At 37.8% G+C, this 13,631-nt stretch overlaps 1 protein-coding gene and 1 long non-coding RNA gene across 4 annotated transcripts in view; both read right to left on the bottom strand.

Moving 5' to 3' along the window:
• Nucleotides 1–13,631, bottom strand: part of LOC106170457 (uncharacterized) — a 15,835-nt gene extending 2,204 nt beyond the window's left edge. Inside the window, exons 1-7 of one of the 2 annotated variants that reach the window (XM_087019309.1) lie at nucleotides 12,261–13,631; nucleotides 11,771–11,863; nucleotides 7,093–7,284; nucleotides 2,868–2,957; nucleotides 2,151–2,294; nucleotides 1,705–1,905; nucleotides 30–140 (exon numbers count right to left, since the gene is read on the bottom strand). In XM_087019309.1, the coding sequence (XP_086875435.1) occupies nucleotides 30–140; nucleotides 1,705–1,905; nucleotides 2,151–2,294; nucleotides 2,868–2,957; nucleotides 7,093–7,284; nucleotides 11,771–11,863; nucleotides 12,261–12,291 (862 nt within the window). In that variant the 5' untranslated portion in view covers nucleotides 12,292–13,631. The remainder of the gene's footprint in view (nucleotides 1–29; nucleotides 141–1,704; nucleotides 1,906–2,150; nucleotides 2,295–2,867; nucleotides 2,958–7,092; nucleotides 7,285–11,770; nucleotides 11,864–12,260) is intronic. The other variant, XM_087019310.1, reaches the window with a different exon arrangement.
• LOC147760505 (uncharacterized) lies at nucleotides 8,275–10,094 on the bottom strand. Of its 2 annotated transcripts, XR_015330913.1 has the most exons (3): nucleotides 9,767–9,978; nucleotides 9,396–9,458; nucleotides 8,275–9,124 (listed from the first exon to the last, which is right to left on the bottom strand). It is a non-coding gene; the product is annotated as an uncharacterized LOC147760505 (long non-coding RNA). The 2 variants fall into 2 exon arrangements; XR_015330914.1 differs by lacking the exon at nucleotides 9,396–9,458 and having other exon boundaries at nucleotides 9,767–10,094.

The raw sequence follows: 13,631 nt of genomic DNA, 5'->3' as shown, positions 1-13,631 counted from the left end.
CATCTCAGAAGTTGATCGAGATAACTAACCCATAGGGTTTCCAGGCGTAACGACGAACATGAAGTCCTGGGCTGTATAGTTCACCATCTCACATCGGCACCCGTCCGACTTTATGAACGCCGACCAGCCAGCCTGGCGCACTATGAAAGAATCACTGTATTTTGATTACTCTTTTTAACCAAAACTAAGGCCTATTTCAGTTGAACGAAGTATCCATTCGGCTCGACCCTGTTGACATAAATCTGCATTCTGACGTTATATATATATATATATATATATATATATATATATATATATATATATATATATTAGACAGCAATTCTATTTTCCCACAATATCGTACGACTCTGGAACTTTTGCGGACCGCCACTTATAAATCTACCGGTACTAGTAACATTTAGCTTAAAGTGATAATAACTCTTCGTTTCGGCCAAAAAATGAATTTTCCTGGAGTAAACAACAATTTTCCCATACTTACCAATGGTTAATGAATCCATTTTTACATTCAAAGTTAGTCCCTGGTTTTTTTCTAAAAAGTTTGGTTTTTTGTTAAAATCTCTTAAGAGATTTTAACATAGTATGGCCATCAATGGAGGTCACGTGGTCAAAAGACAAGCTCAGATATCAGAATAATAGCTATAACAGCCGTTTTTGTGGGAAAACAGAATATATTATATTTTTATGAGTCACTCACAATGTTTTTATTGTGAAATACAGATTTCATACGAAGAGTTATTATCCCTTTAAGGGGCAGGTGTGGGTAGCACGTGCGTCACTTCTGGCTGTTTTCGGACTCGGTAACACCTAGGCTTCGTTCACATGGAATGTCTATTTTCTAAAAATCTATTTTCTATTCGCGCTATCTTATGATCACGGTCTGTGCCCTGAATATCCCGCCGCGTAATTACTGGCAGCGCGAGCCAGTTACTTATAGTAACTTATAGTAACTGGCTCGCGCTGCCAGTAATTACGCCAGGGCACAGACCGCGATCATAAGACATACCGCGAATAGAAAATAGAATTTAGAAAATAGACATTGCATGTGAATGAAGCCCTAGGTGTCGGGTGTTCATGCAGTCTTGGGCATAATTCGTTATTATGTCCAAGATGCAGTGTAGCGAAGAAAAGGAGAAATTCCCAGTGTTTTAGCTGGCAATCCCATCTCTTTACATGTCATAAAGGCCTAAACATTTCATTTGCAACTATACAGATACGCAACAGCCGACGTGTAAGACCCCATTTCCAGAGATTAGATCGATCTACTTTAGATCGACCTAACTCCCTGGGGTTCACGCTAAATAGCTGTCAGCCGAGCGGACACGAAAGTTAATTACCCCCTTATAGCTTGTAGTAGGCGGGACGGACATTTAAGCCGGATTATCTGACAATAATCTAGTGAGACTCCCCGCGGGGATAGATCGATCTAAAAGCTCTGGGAGTAGGCTACAGCCTAAGAGTATTGGCTATGCATAAATTGTATCCTTCCTGATGTTATTGAACGAGTTGACATTGATTGTGTGGCACAGCGCCATGAAATATTGGCGAAATTCCAACTTAATATTTTCAATTGGATTGCATGTAACTTATTTCTATAGTCAACGAGCCCCAGCTTTTTGCCGGCCAACCGAGCCAAGAAGCTGAGGATGACGTCACGTGCTACCGCCTTTAGTAAATATTTGAAATTAGGCTCACGTAAACTGATACTTGTGTTTCTGATTTGTTGCGATGAGAGGTAGCACAGATTTGTCCTCTTATTAAAAGTCCCTATGGCACAATAGGGGTTGGTAACACAGAAACGACGACAAACTGCTTCACTGGTCACTTTAGAAGGCCTACTCTCAAGTACTTGTCCGGCGGCAAAGTACGTATTGTTCATTAAAATGGTGTCCATTCCACAAGATTCTTCTTTTATCGTGTAAAGATATAAAAATACGAAAAATATTGTTACCCTTTATTTTTTACTATTTTCAATTTTTTTTAATAAGTAGAAATAAAAAAAAGACTGCAATGCTTCATTGAACTTTTTCAACTCTAAACTGCAAAGAAAACATACTGCTTGCACTATAAGTAACACATACACAAGATAAAGGCACATCCTTCCCTCACAGCAAAGTGTTTTTATTGTTTTTCTGAATTACGGAAATTTATACCTTCTGTAGTAGGCTGAAAGGTCGTAGATCCCTCTGTTGTTCCAGCTTCAGTGCTAGGTTCAGTGGTAAGTTCAGTGGTAGGTTCAGTGGTAGGTTCAGTAGTAGGTTCAGTGCTAGGTTCAGTGGTAAGTTCAGTGGTAGATACTGTTGATAAAATTGTTATTGTCATTGTTGTTCTTATTGAAATATTTAAAAGTTATATATATATATATATATATATATATATATATATATATATATATATATATATATATATATATATATATATATATTGCAAGGGTGAAATTTTTTGTAAGTAGGCCCCTATTCTTGCAAATATAATTTATTGAAGCATGGCCACGCACTGTCAATAAACATATGCAAGTTGCATATAAAATATATATAATGAATTCATCTTTTAGCCAACAACAACCAGTTACAGCACTCAAGGCCCTTTACACTGGACGGCGTCCTTTCTGCGTCCAGCAGTACGGCCCCATTTGAGAGTTAAAAAATTATAATACTTAAATACGTGCCGACAACTGGCCGATCATTGAGCATTCATTCTGATACAAAATCAATGCTCGTGCCTCCTTATTAAGACCACAGCGATGCCAAATTTCATGGTCGCAGACAGGACGCAGAAATGACGCCGTCCAGTGTAAAGGGGGTATCAGTTATTGTTCACCTTTAATAAAGTGAACAAAAAGAATTAAAAAACTGTTATTGATAATGAACCTTCAGTGGAGGCTGCTGCAGTGACGTCAAGTGTCGTTGCCGTGGTAACGTCAACATCAGTAGTCTTCTCAATAGGGGTCGCTGCGTTTGCTTTAACAAAATCGACATTGACGACTGTGAGATCACTGAATTCAATTTACTTTGTGTCTGTGCAGAGGTATAATTAAGAAAGGAAGGCGACAGAATTTTCTACGGTGTTTTGTATGAAATCGGATAAAATTAATAGGTGTTGTAAATATTTCAAACAAGGATTATGTGCAGTTTAATTGTGTACTTATTTTTTAATGTATGCAAATGTATCTACATTGATAAATTAGCATATTATAAAATTGTTTTATTATCTATTAGACCACACTTTTTTATTTTTATGGATGACATCCTGCGCGCGCACCGATTTTCGCCCGTTCTCCAAAAAAAAAAAAAAAAATAAATAAATAATAAATAAATAAAAAAATTCCCCCCCCCCCCAGCCCCCAACGAAGTCGGTTGTCGCAAACGTCGTTATTGAATTTGCCAGGAAATGAGCTTTCTGCGCATGCGTATTATCGCCACGTGGAAATGCGGCCGCTTTGCCGTCAAATTCATCTCTAGGATTACTTTCAAATTACACAACAATAAAAGTCATAAAGAGAACGGGCGCCGTCGTTTTGGATTGGTATGCAATTGATATTGGGCATGGAGATATCACCTTTTTACAATTGTGCGAAAGGCTGGCGGCGGCCAGCAATTATCGCCCGAAAAATTTCTGTGACATTCTGTACAAAGCAGCACATTAATACTAGGTTTTCTGTAGCGAAAAAAGGGTCGACAAGGGCGTCGAGGTATTTGGCAGGGGCGTAACCAGACCTTTAAAAATTGTACGCACAGATTTAGAAAATTCCCAGGTACGATTATATTCCTTGAAAAATACACTGAATTAATGGAGAATAATATCATGGTTGGCTCAAAAAATTGTACGCACAGTGCATCCGTGCGTATGCCTGGTTACGCCCCTGTTTGGTGGGCTGAAGGTCGGACAGGCCACCTGACAGTTTGGCTGCTTCGTGTGAGTTGAAGTAGACAAAATGGCATCGTCCGAAATGTCCTTTAATAGATTTGGTAGTATTAAGCATATCTTTGCATCATTTTTTAAACATTTCTGTGAAGTGTTCAAAATGCTTTAATATTCTGAGAATACAAATAAAGACACACTGTGTGATTGATATTTGTTTTATTGATTGCTATATCAACCGAGTTTGTTGTATATGTGCGTGGGGGTCTATTCCCGTTATTAATCTCTCTGTCCCGGTGATAATTAAGTAAGGACAAGTCACTGCTTTTCCAGTAAAGTATTTATTCCGTGAGTAAAATTATTGATAAATATACTCCAAGCTAGTAGCAACTGCCTAGAAAGTAGCTATGCGAAAATAAGCAGCCTGGAGATCACTGTAGCCGACGATACTTTAGTCCCACGAAGAACTGTAGCAAATAAGTAAATAGTAAGTCAGTAAGTCAGTAAGTAAGAAGGTAAGTGTAAGTAAGTGTTAAAAGAGAGCCAGTGGTCTCTATTTATACCCTTTTGACTACCACGCCCAAACGATAGCCAAACACCGATTTTCACGTGATGTGTCTTATATAAATTCTATTTCCAAATTTCCTTTTAAAGGTGCCAAATGTATAACTTCAAGCAGCTTACTCTCTGTACCTCCAGAAGTTGCCTCTTTCTAACTTTCTTTGGTGCGTATAGTAAACTGATCTATTTCTATAATTATAGATATCACTGATCAAATTATTTCCATTGCAGGATTCATCAAAGCAATACTCTGGTTTGATGATTACCTGATACTTAAATCCTGAGCAATATCTATAAACTATATCACCCACACACCTGAGAACTCAATCATGTTAAATTCTCCATCCGCAAGGTATCATCATCATCATCATTGCTCTTCGTCCCGCGTGGGACATAAGGCCACAGTCACTTCTTTCCACTTGGCCCTGTCTCTGGCTACGTGCTGGGCCTGTCCCCATGTAAGGTCCCCCTCCCTCAGCTCTGCCATCATTGTTCGGCGCCAGGTGGTCTTGGGCCTTCCTCTCTTTCTTTTTCCGGGTGGTGTCCATCTCAGAGCTACCTTTGGTACTCTGTCCTCGTCCATCCTAAGTACATGGCCGAGCCATTTAAATCGCCGTCGCTTGATCTGCCCTACAATACTCTGGCTCCCTGTCAGTATGTACAGGTCATGATTGGAGATCTTATTTGGCCAGAATATGCGGCAGATCCTGCGGAGACACCTGTTATGGAAGGACTCTACTCTGCTCATGTCAGACTTTGTAACTCTCCAACATTCAGACCCGTAGAGCAGAACAGACTTCACATTGCTGTTGTAAAGATGGACTTTGCTGTGTAAGCTGTACTGCTCTGACTTCCAGATTGTGCGGAGTCTAGCGAATGAACTCTGGGCCTTGCCAAGTCTTGCCCTGATGTCCTTCTGAGCCCCGTTGTCTTTGCTGATTAGACTGCCCAGATATGTGAAGTCATCGACAGACTCAAGTGGTTTCCCACTGACGGTGATAGGTGCTGTCGTACTGTTGTTAATGCACATGACCTGGGTTTTGGTGGTGCTGATGGCAAGTCCCGCTTGTGCAGCAAAGCTACTCAGACGGTCAGTCTTCTCCTGGAGATGGCTGTGTTTGGAGGACAGGAGGGCAAGGTCATCAGCAAAGTCAAGGTCTTCTAGCTGGGATAGAAGAGTCCATTGGATGCCTCTGGGTTTGTCGGATGTTGTTTTTCTCATGACCCAGTCGATGGTTACAAGGAAGAGAATTGGGGACAAGATACAGCCTTGACGTACACCTGAATCCACTGGGAACCACTCCGTCAGGGTATTGTCCAAGATAACACTACATTGGAAGTGGTTGTAAAACACGCTGATTAGAGTGGTAATCTTAGGTGGTACACCATATGACAGCAGTATTTTCCACAATGTCTCCCGGTGCACACTGTCAAAGGCTTTCTTGAAGTCGACAAAGTTGATGTAAAGAGGTGTGTTCCACTCCAGGCACTGCTCGATGATGTTGCCCAGGGCGAAGATCTGGTCAATGCATCCCCTGCCTTTCCGGAAACCTGCTTGCTCCTCTCTGAGTCTGGAGTCAATGGCTCGGTCAATACGCTTCAGCAGAACTCGACAGAAGATCTTGCTGGGGATGGATAGGAGAGTGATCCCACGCCAGTTGTCACATTCATGGAGGTTGCCTTTCTTGGGGAGCTTTACAATGAGACCCTTTGTCCAATCGTCTGGTATCATGTCCTTCTCCCAGATGGTACTGAAGAGGTCAGTCAGCAAGTTTGTGGCCATGCCAACATCAGCTTTCAGCATTTCTGCATGGATGTTGTCAATGCCAGAAGCTTTGCCGTTTTTCATAGCAATGATAGCATTCCTGACTTCCTCCCTGGTGGGCGGATCTGTGTTGATGTCCAGGATACCATCTGTGGGTGTGAGATTAGCTGGTTCACTGGGGTCAGGGTGGTTAAGGACCTCCCTGAAGTGCTGAACCCACCGTGCTGCTTGCTCGCGCTCTGTGGACAGAGTGTTACCGTTCCTGTCTTTCACCGGAGCAGAATGGTTGTTGTTGTGGCTTCCGCTAAGCTGGTATACAGGCTGATAAATAAAATCTTTACTGTTTGTTTTTGCTTTCTATAATTATTAACTTTACATTCTTTTTTTAACAATCACGCATAAATAAAATCAGTATAATAGCTATACCAACTAAATGCATGAAATAACCTTTCGCCCTCTCGCACCGATTTTGGGGTACCCAGAGGATGTCATCCATAAAAATAAAAAAGTGTGGCCTTAATATTCTTAATTTAAAATTTGTAATAACGAATGGGAGCAAAAATAAATAAAAACGGTGAAAAAAATGATTATATTTCCTGACACATTTGATTCCTAATTAAAAGTAGGCCTACATTTACAACTCCGCGGGGAACCTTGCCAAATACGATCAGAATAAAAAATCACACTTCTTGCTCAATGCAATCGTGTGCCCCAGTTTGTTTGTATCATACCCAACGCCGGGAGGAGGCTTGTTAATCTGTTTATCTGATTGCATTCAGCGACAGTCCTCGAGGAGTTGGACCGATCTTTGTAGAACAAGTTTCATTAGGAATTATGGGCCCTACGACCTTAACATATATCGCTGATGTTTTATATGAATAAGCTACAAAGTATACATATATACGTACATAGTATTACCAGGCTTAAGACCCCAGCAACCGACGCCAAACATACGACAAGTCCTATGCCGACCAGAGGCACAATGCGACGTTTTCGTCGGTCAGTTTTTTCATAATATTTATCAGAATTCTGGCTTGTTGTATCGTTATCTCTGATTGGGGGAACGGCCGGCAAAGGTCGATTTATATATTTTTTCCCATCTGAAATCGTGAATGCAATACGCACGTTTTAATTACACAATGCATGAAGATAATTTTTTATGCAGGAGTAACGAAACTGAGGGTTCATGTAACAGAAAGCCCGACCTCCATTTAGTTTAACGTTATAATAAGGTCGCGCGACAAGGTTATTTTCAGTTGCACCCTGGATTACGCACGCTTGCTCCGCAAGGTGTCGCCTGTGGTGGGGGGGGGGCAGCACAGCCCATATGGTTACTGTTGCGAAGGTGACAGGTACTTCCAAACATTTTTTCATAACTGTCATTTTTCCTCATTCTATTCATGAATTTGATATTTACGGCAATTGAAAATGTGGCAACGGCAAAAGTGAATCTTGGTGCGTTGACAGGCCGCACAGGTGTCCCCAATTAACCGCCACCAAAGAAGAGACCCCAAGCATTAAACAACACAACCTGTAGATATTGGAAATTTGGCGAAAGTTAAGCAACTGATGCTTTATTAGATTTGGGCAGAAATCGAGAGGAATGTCCAGTGACATGCCAAACCCCAAAGTTCAAGTCTTTGCCCTTGACACCAGTAACGCACCCCTTAGTTAAGAATCTGAACAAATCGATGTTGGACAGGTATGCTCTATTTTCTACAGGCGTTTTGTGATTTTATCAACTTGATTGCCAAGTGCCAGACCTTTTCTTCCCAGGCACTAGTAGCAAACTTTATCAGATAACAATCTGACACTAGCCAAGCTGCACTAAAAGCGCTGTAAACTCAGTTATCAGTGCTGTCATCTTTACATGTATCTTTACCGCTATTATGCCAGTGGTACGTTTGATACATTTGAGTAAGGAAATATGCTTTAATGCTTATGAAGTTATGTTCATTTGTAATACGTTAGCATCAACCTGTTAATAAAAACTTGGAAACTTTCAATGTTATTACACAATAACAGTATAATGATGGGAGATGTTATGATTAAATGCTTAGAAGAATAATAAAAACAAATTATGTGAAATATAAAATGAATTGATTTTATTTTGGTTATTTATTTATTTATTTCAAACCAATTAATTATCAAACATGAAGCTTATTTTTAGAAACATTCGCAGATATATGAAATATAACCCTGCTGGTACACAGATCTACAGTTCTAAAATGCAAATACCAAGTACCTTTCACACACCACTGATGAGATGTGAATAATCATATGTATAAAGTAGTAAAAATATCACAAAATGTGTGTAAGCAAGATATTTCTGCAAGTAACCTCATTAATCAGTCAGGAAACTTCATAATGCACCCAATAAATGTAGAAATTTGAGCCAGAGAAATTCTACATACAGGCATGACAGATTTACCATATATTGCCACCAACCCTTAACTGAATGGGGATTGAAAGAACAAAGTGAGTCTCCCTCCCATTAAAAATGAAAAATAAAAATAAACAAATAAAAAACAGATACTGTCATTCTTAATACTGAAAAACAATGGCACCTTGCAGCCTTCACTGCCTCACTATTTGCAGACAATGTTCTAGTCACTGTAACTGTGTACTTTTGAGGCATAGATGCAAGAATAACTTCTTTGAAGTATATTGTGAAGGTCTCTTTTGTCATAAATCTGCCATGTATAACCTGAATGTACAACGATTCACACCGCAGCAGCTTGTCTTAGTAAGGACTCAACCAGTTTGAAAACTTGTGGCATAGCTTCAGGGACAAGATCACACCATCTATCCTTGCTGTGATGATGGATCTACTAGTACATTATCTATGTCTTGTCCTCCTAGTTTCTCTAATACCATTTCCCCTGATCTATGCTCACATCAATCTCTACAGCTTTACCAACTGCTACACAGTTTTTACATCTGAAAGTATAAAGCAAATTTGTAATAAAGCACTATCAATTTACTTGTTAGATATTGATTTGAGGGCAAGAGAAAAATGCAGAAACCTCATATCATAATCAAGATAATTGAAAATCAAATATGCATAATCAAATTAATAGCTTTAATTGTACATACTACTGATAATTTAATCTTTTAAACTTCAGCATAAATTTCTCTTGTTAAAGCATAGCCACTTTATCAAAATGTGTTTGAAAAAATAATAATAATAATGATAACAAAAATAAACAACCTGCACACAAGATGGAACATGGAGGTCAATTGCCACAAAATAAGTTGATTTGTACTTGGTAGCCTGAGAAATAGTATCAGGTATTAATTTGAGCAGTAAATTGAGTAATAATATCACAGAGTTAACAATGACACAAGCATATGGTGTTGTGTAACAAAATTCATGCATTACTTGCTGTGGCAGTGTCCTCCTCAACCTATCGTGCACCGCAGGTTTTGATTTTCAATGTCATCAAAAATTTTTATTGTTGTTAGTTTGATTTATGTATCTGCTATTCAAATAATATCCTTTGGAAAATAACTTACTGATTTAATTATGCTTTTGCAACATGAAATTATCAGTAACTTTGCCGGTTCACGTGTATACAGTACCTTGTTATCAGTGCTGCTCTTTTCTCCCCAACTCGCCACTGACAGGCTAACCACATCGTTTCAAAACAACGTTGGTATACTCCTTTACTTTTGGTGTTGGCAGTTTCGCCCTGGGGACATCGTTTTTGGTAAAAAACAACGTATCGTTTTCACCCATCTATGCTTTGCTCGTGTACAAAATGGCCGCTTGCTGCCCCCCGAGGGAAAAATCGTAGCACGTGGGTAGTTACGCAAGACCTGTGACGTATAACGCGCGCAAGGTTATTGCATTAGCCCGATACCCTAGGTTCTCGATTTCAGTATTGCCGGTGTAACATGAAAATCTGACTCCCCCTCCACAAAACTTCATAAATCTTCTTTCATTTGAGTATATGACTGTGATCTTGTAGTATGTAAAATGGAGGATACATTGGCACTTTTTTTTAGTTTGCAGGTGAAATTTTTCATGAAAAAATAAGAAAATTAAAAAAATGTGCACTTAACCGCCCATTGTCTCCCTTATGAAAAAGCTAATTATTTGATATTGGATGATCATTTCTACATCTTTCCCTTAAATTTACCTTATGAGGATTATATTGGAAATATTTGAAAGTTTGATGGTAAAATATTGGGTGAAAAGCAACAAAAAAAAAAAAAAAAAAAAAAAAAAAAAAAAAAAAAAAAAAAAACATAAAAAAGAGAAAATTAAAAATGTGCATTTTATCACCCAATAACTCCCCTATGAAAAAGCCATCTATTTAATATTTGATGATCACTTCACCCAATTTTTTACCATCAAACTTTCAAATACTTTCAATATATTCTTCAAAAAGTATCCTCAAAGAAAAGATGTCAGAATGATCATCAAATATCAAATAAATAGCTTTTTTATTTTTTTCACCCAATTTTTTACTATCAAACTTTCAAGTACTTCAATATAAACTTCATAAAGTATCCTAAAAGGAAAGATTTTGAAATGGTTATCAAATGTCAAATAAATAGCATTTTCATAGGGGAGTCCTTGGGTGGTAAAATACAAATCTTTAACTTTTATTTTTTCATGAAAAGTTTTACCTGTGAACTAACAAAAAGTGCCAATGTGTCCTCCATTATACATATTACAAGAACATGTCCATCAACTCAAATTAAATGAGATTTATGAATGTTTTTTTTGGGGGGGGGGGGATTCAAAATTTCATAGGGGGAGTCACATTTTCATTATGAAAATCTGACTGGGGAGTCACATTTTCATAATCATTAATGAAAATCTGACTGGGAAGTCACATTTTAGGGGAGTCAGATTTTCATGGTACACCGGCTCGATCTTGATTTCATATATAACCCATATCAGCAATACTGAAGCACTGTAAAAACTTCCGTATGAAAGGCATAGTGAGCAAGCTAGCTTAAAAGAGGCCATGACACTCAGGGCATATAGCCTGACCTAAGTGGGCCAAAATCTAGGGCCAGGCTAACATGTACATGTACAAATGAATGGAAAGCAGACTCTATCATGGGGGTCATAGGGGGCTCTCTGTCACACCGGAGTACAGAATTTTTCCCCATCTCAATACATTGCAGACTGAAAAATTGGTTTGAGTTACGCAAAGATTCAAGTTTGGCAATATTCATACGCTTGAGCTAACACACACACACACACACACACACACAAAACACACACACAGAGAGAGAGAGAGAGAGAGAGAGAGAGAGATTTGTTGGGAGACAAATGAAAGCTCATGTATAAAGACCTTCTTTTTATCTACTTGTTATACTGATAATCCAATTATTTAACGATGTCTGAAGTTTACATGTGATCTTTTATGTAGATCTCTTGATAATACCTTGAAATGAGGAGCACGTTTAAGATTTAAAAATTAAAAAAAAAAAAAAAAACAAACAAACTGCAACACATTAAAGTGCACAATGAAACTTTTCGATGCAAAAATAATAATAATAATAATAATTATTATTATTATTATTATCATATGTAGGAATGTATATATGAATTTATTAATAATATACCTTTTGCCAGAGGATAGATCTGTGAGGAATAACGAGAATGGTCTCCTTCTCTCAGAGTTTCGTAGCTCGGATCAGTATCTTCATATTGCTCATCTTTCGTTTATAGACCGGTGATTATGAAATATATAACACATATTACCTAATGTTACCTTATATAAAATACAATAAATCTGGTGTTTTAGACAAAATTAAATGTAAGACAAGAAGTATCGCTTATGTAAACCACATAAGGGGTTTCGTCTGTAAGATGAGATATTTTAATAATTTTCTAATTTGCTGATGCACATTTCTAAAAAAAAATCATTATAATCCTTCTTCCCCTACTCTAAGATCGAACTGTTTACCGGATTCAACGCTGGACTGAGACCAGATTTAAGCGTTAACACAAAGCACATTTCCGTCGTATTTTTTAATCGTTAACTTGAAAAAGTTCCCACTAGTTTAATTACATATAATTTTAAAAAGATATTAACCTTCAATCTTCCCTTACCTCTCCAGAATTCAGAATATTTGTCAATCATGTCCACGTGGGTCTCCAAATATGCTAAGAAAACGCGGTGTTAATTAAAAAGTGCACCCGATGCAAAACAATTAAAAATTACCATAAAAAATAATTTAACAGTACAATGCCGGCTGAAACGCCCAAAAACCGAAGTTCAATTCCCTCCTCTGTAGATATTTTGCTTTCCCCCAATTTTTCTCTTAAAATGACAGTCAGCTGCCTTCCACCTGATCCCCCAAGAATTATGTATCACTAACAATATTTGAGATTAGTAACACTTGGTTTGACGTGCACTTAGCAGAATGGAGTTTCGGATTACCGAAACTGGTGGCAATTTACAGGAACAGCACCATCCACATGTAATCAAATGGGAACCTATTAACAAAAGACGAAAATCAATTCGAGTTGAATCTGTAAAGTGGATATTTGAGTTAACCCCATAATATACAGGGTCTAATTGCTTCCCAGATGAAACTGGTCGTATTTCTTGGAATGTATCAGTGTAACACCGTCAAAAATGCATCAGCAAGTTAACAAATAAGCATTATCGACATGACACATTCGCCTAAGTCATCACACTCACCTCTTTTTCAAATGACACACGCAGACTTCATGTTTTCCCTTTGTTCAAACTTAATTTAAAACGAGATAAACAACACCTTTTATGCAAGGATAGAAAAAGTACCCTTCTAAGTTTTTTTTTTTTTTTCATTTGAGAACATTAGATGAGTAGCTACGCTTGTAAAGGACACATTAGCTGATTATTTACGAAAAACGTGCTGCACACGTCAAAGAAATGGGCATAGAAAAATAAACTCGGGTAACGATAATGTGTCCAGACACTCTTGGCTGTACAATAAATAAATAAATTTTAAATTGTTATATGATTTTTAGTGAAATTTACAAATTACAGAGACAACTTTCACTTGGTCAAAAACTTACTTAGCAACTTCTTACATTAAAGGGATAATAACTCTTCGTATGAAATCTGTATTTCACAATAAAAACATTGTGAGTGACTCATAAAAATATAATATATTCTGTTTTCCCACAAAAACGGCTGTTATAGCTATTATTCTGATATCTGAGCTTGTCTTTAGACCACGTGACCTCCATTGATGGCTATACTCTGTTATAATCTCTTAAGAGATTTTAACAAAAAACCAAACTTTTTAGAAAAAAAAACAGGGACTAACTTTGAATGTAAAAATGGATTCATTAACCATTGGTAAGTATGGGAAAATTGTTGTTTACTCCAGGAAAATTCATTTTTTGGCCGAAACGAAGAGTTATTATCACTTTAAAAGCTTTCAATTACTTGCTCAAAAGTCCTAAAAAATGTTTTAAACTTAAGACTTA

Source organism: Lingula anatina, chromosome 8, assembly GCF_051362555.1.
Source record: "Lingula anatina isolate TDL-2025a chromosome 8, LinAna3.0, whole genome shotgun sequence".
Taxonomy (NCBI): domain Eukaryota; kingdom Metazoa; phylum Brachiopoda; class Lingulata; order Lingulida; family Lingulidae; genus Lingula; species Lingula anatina.
The sequence above is the reverse complement of the archived record's forward strand: the minus strand, read 5'-3'. Positions and strand labels throughout refer to the sequence as shown.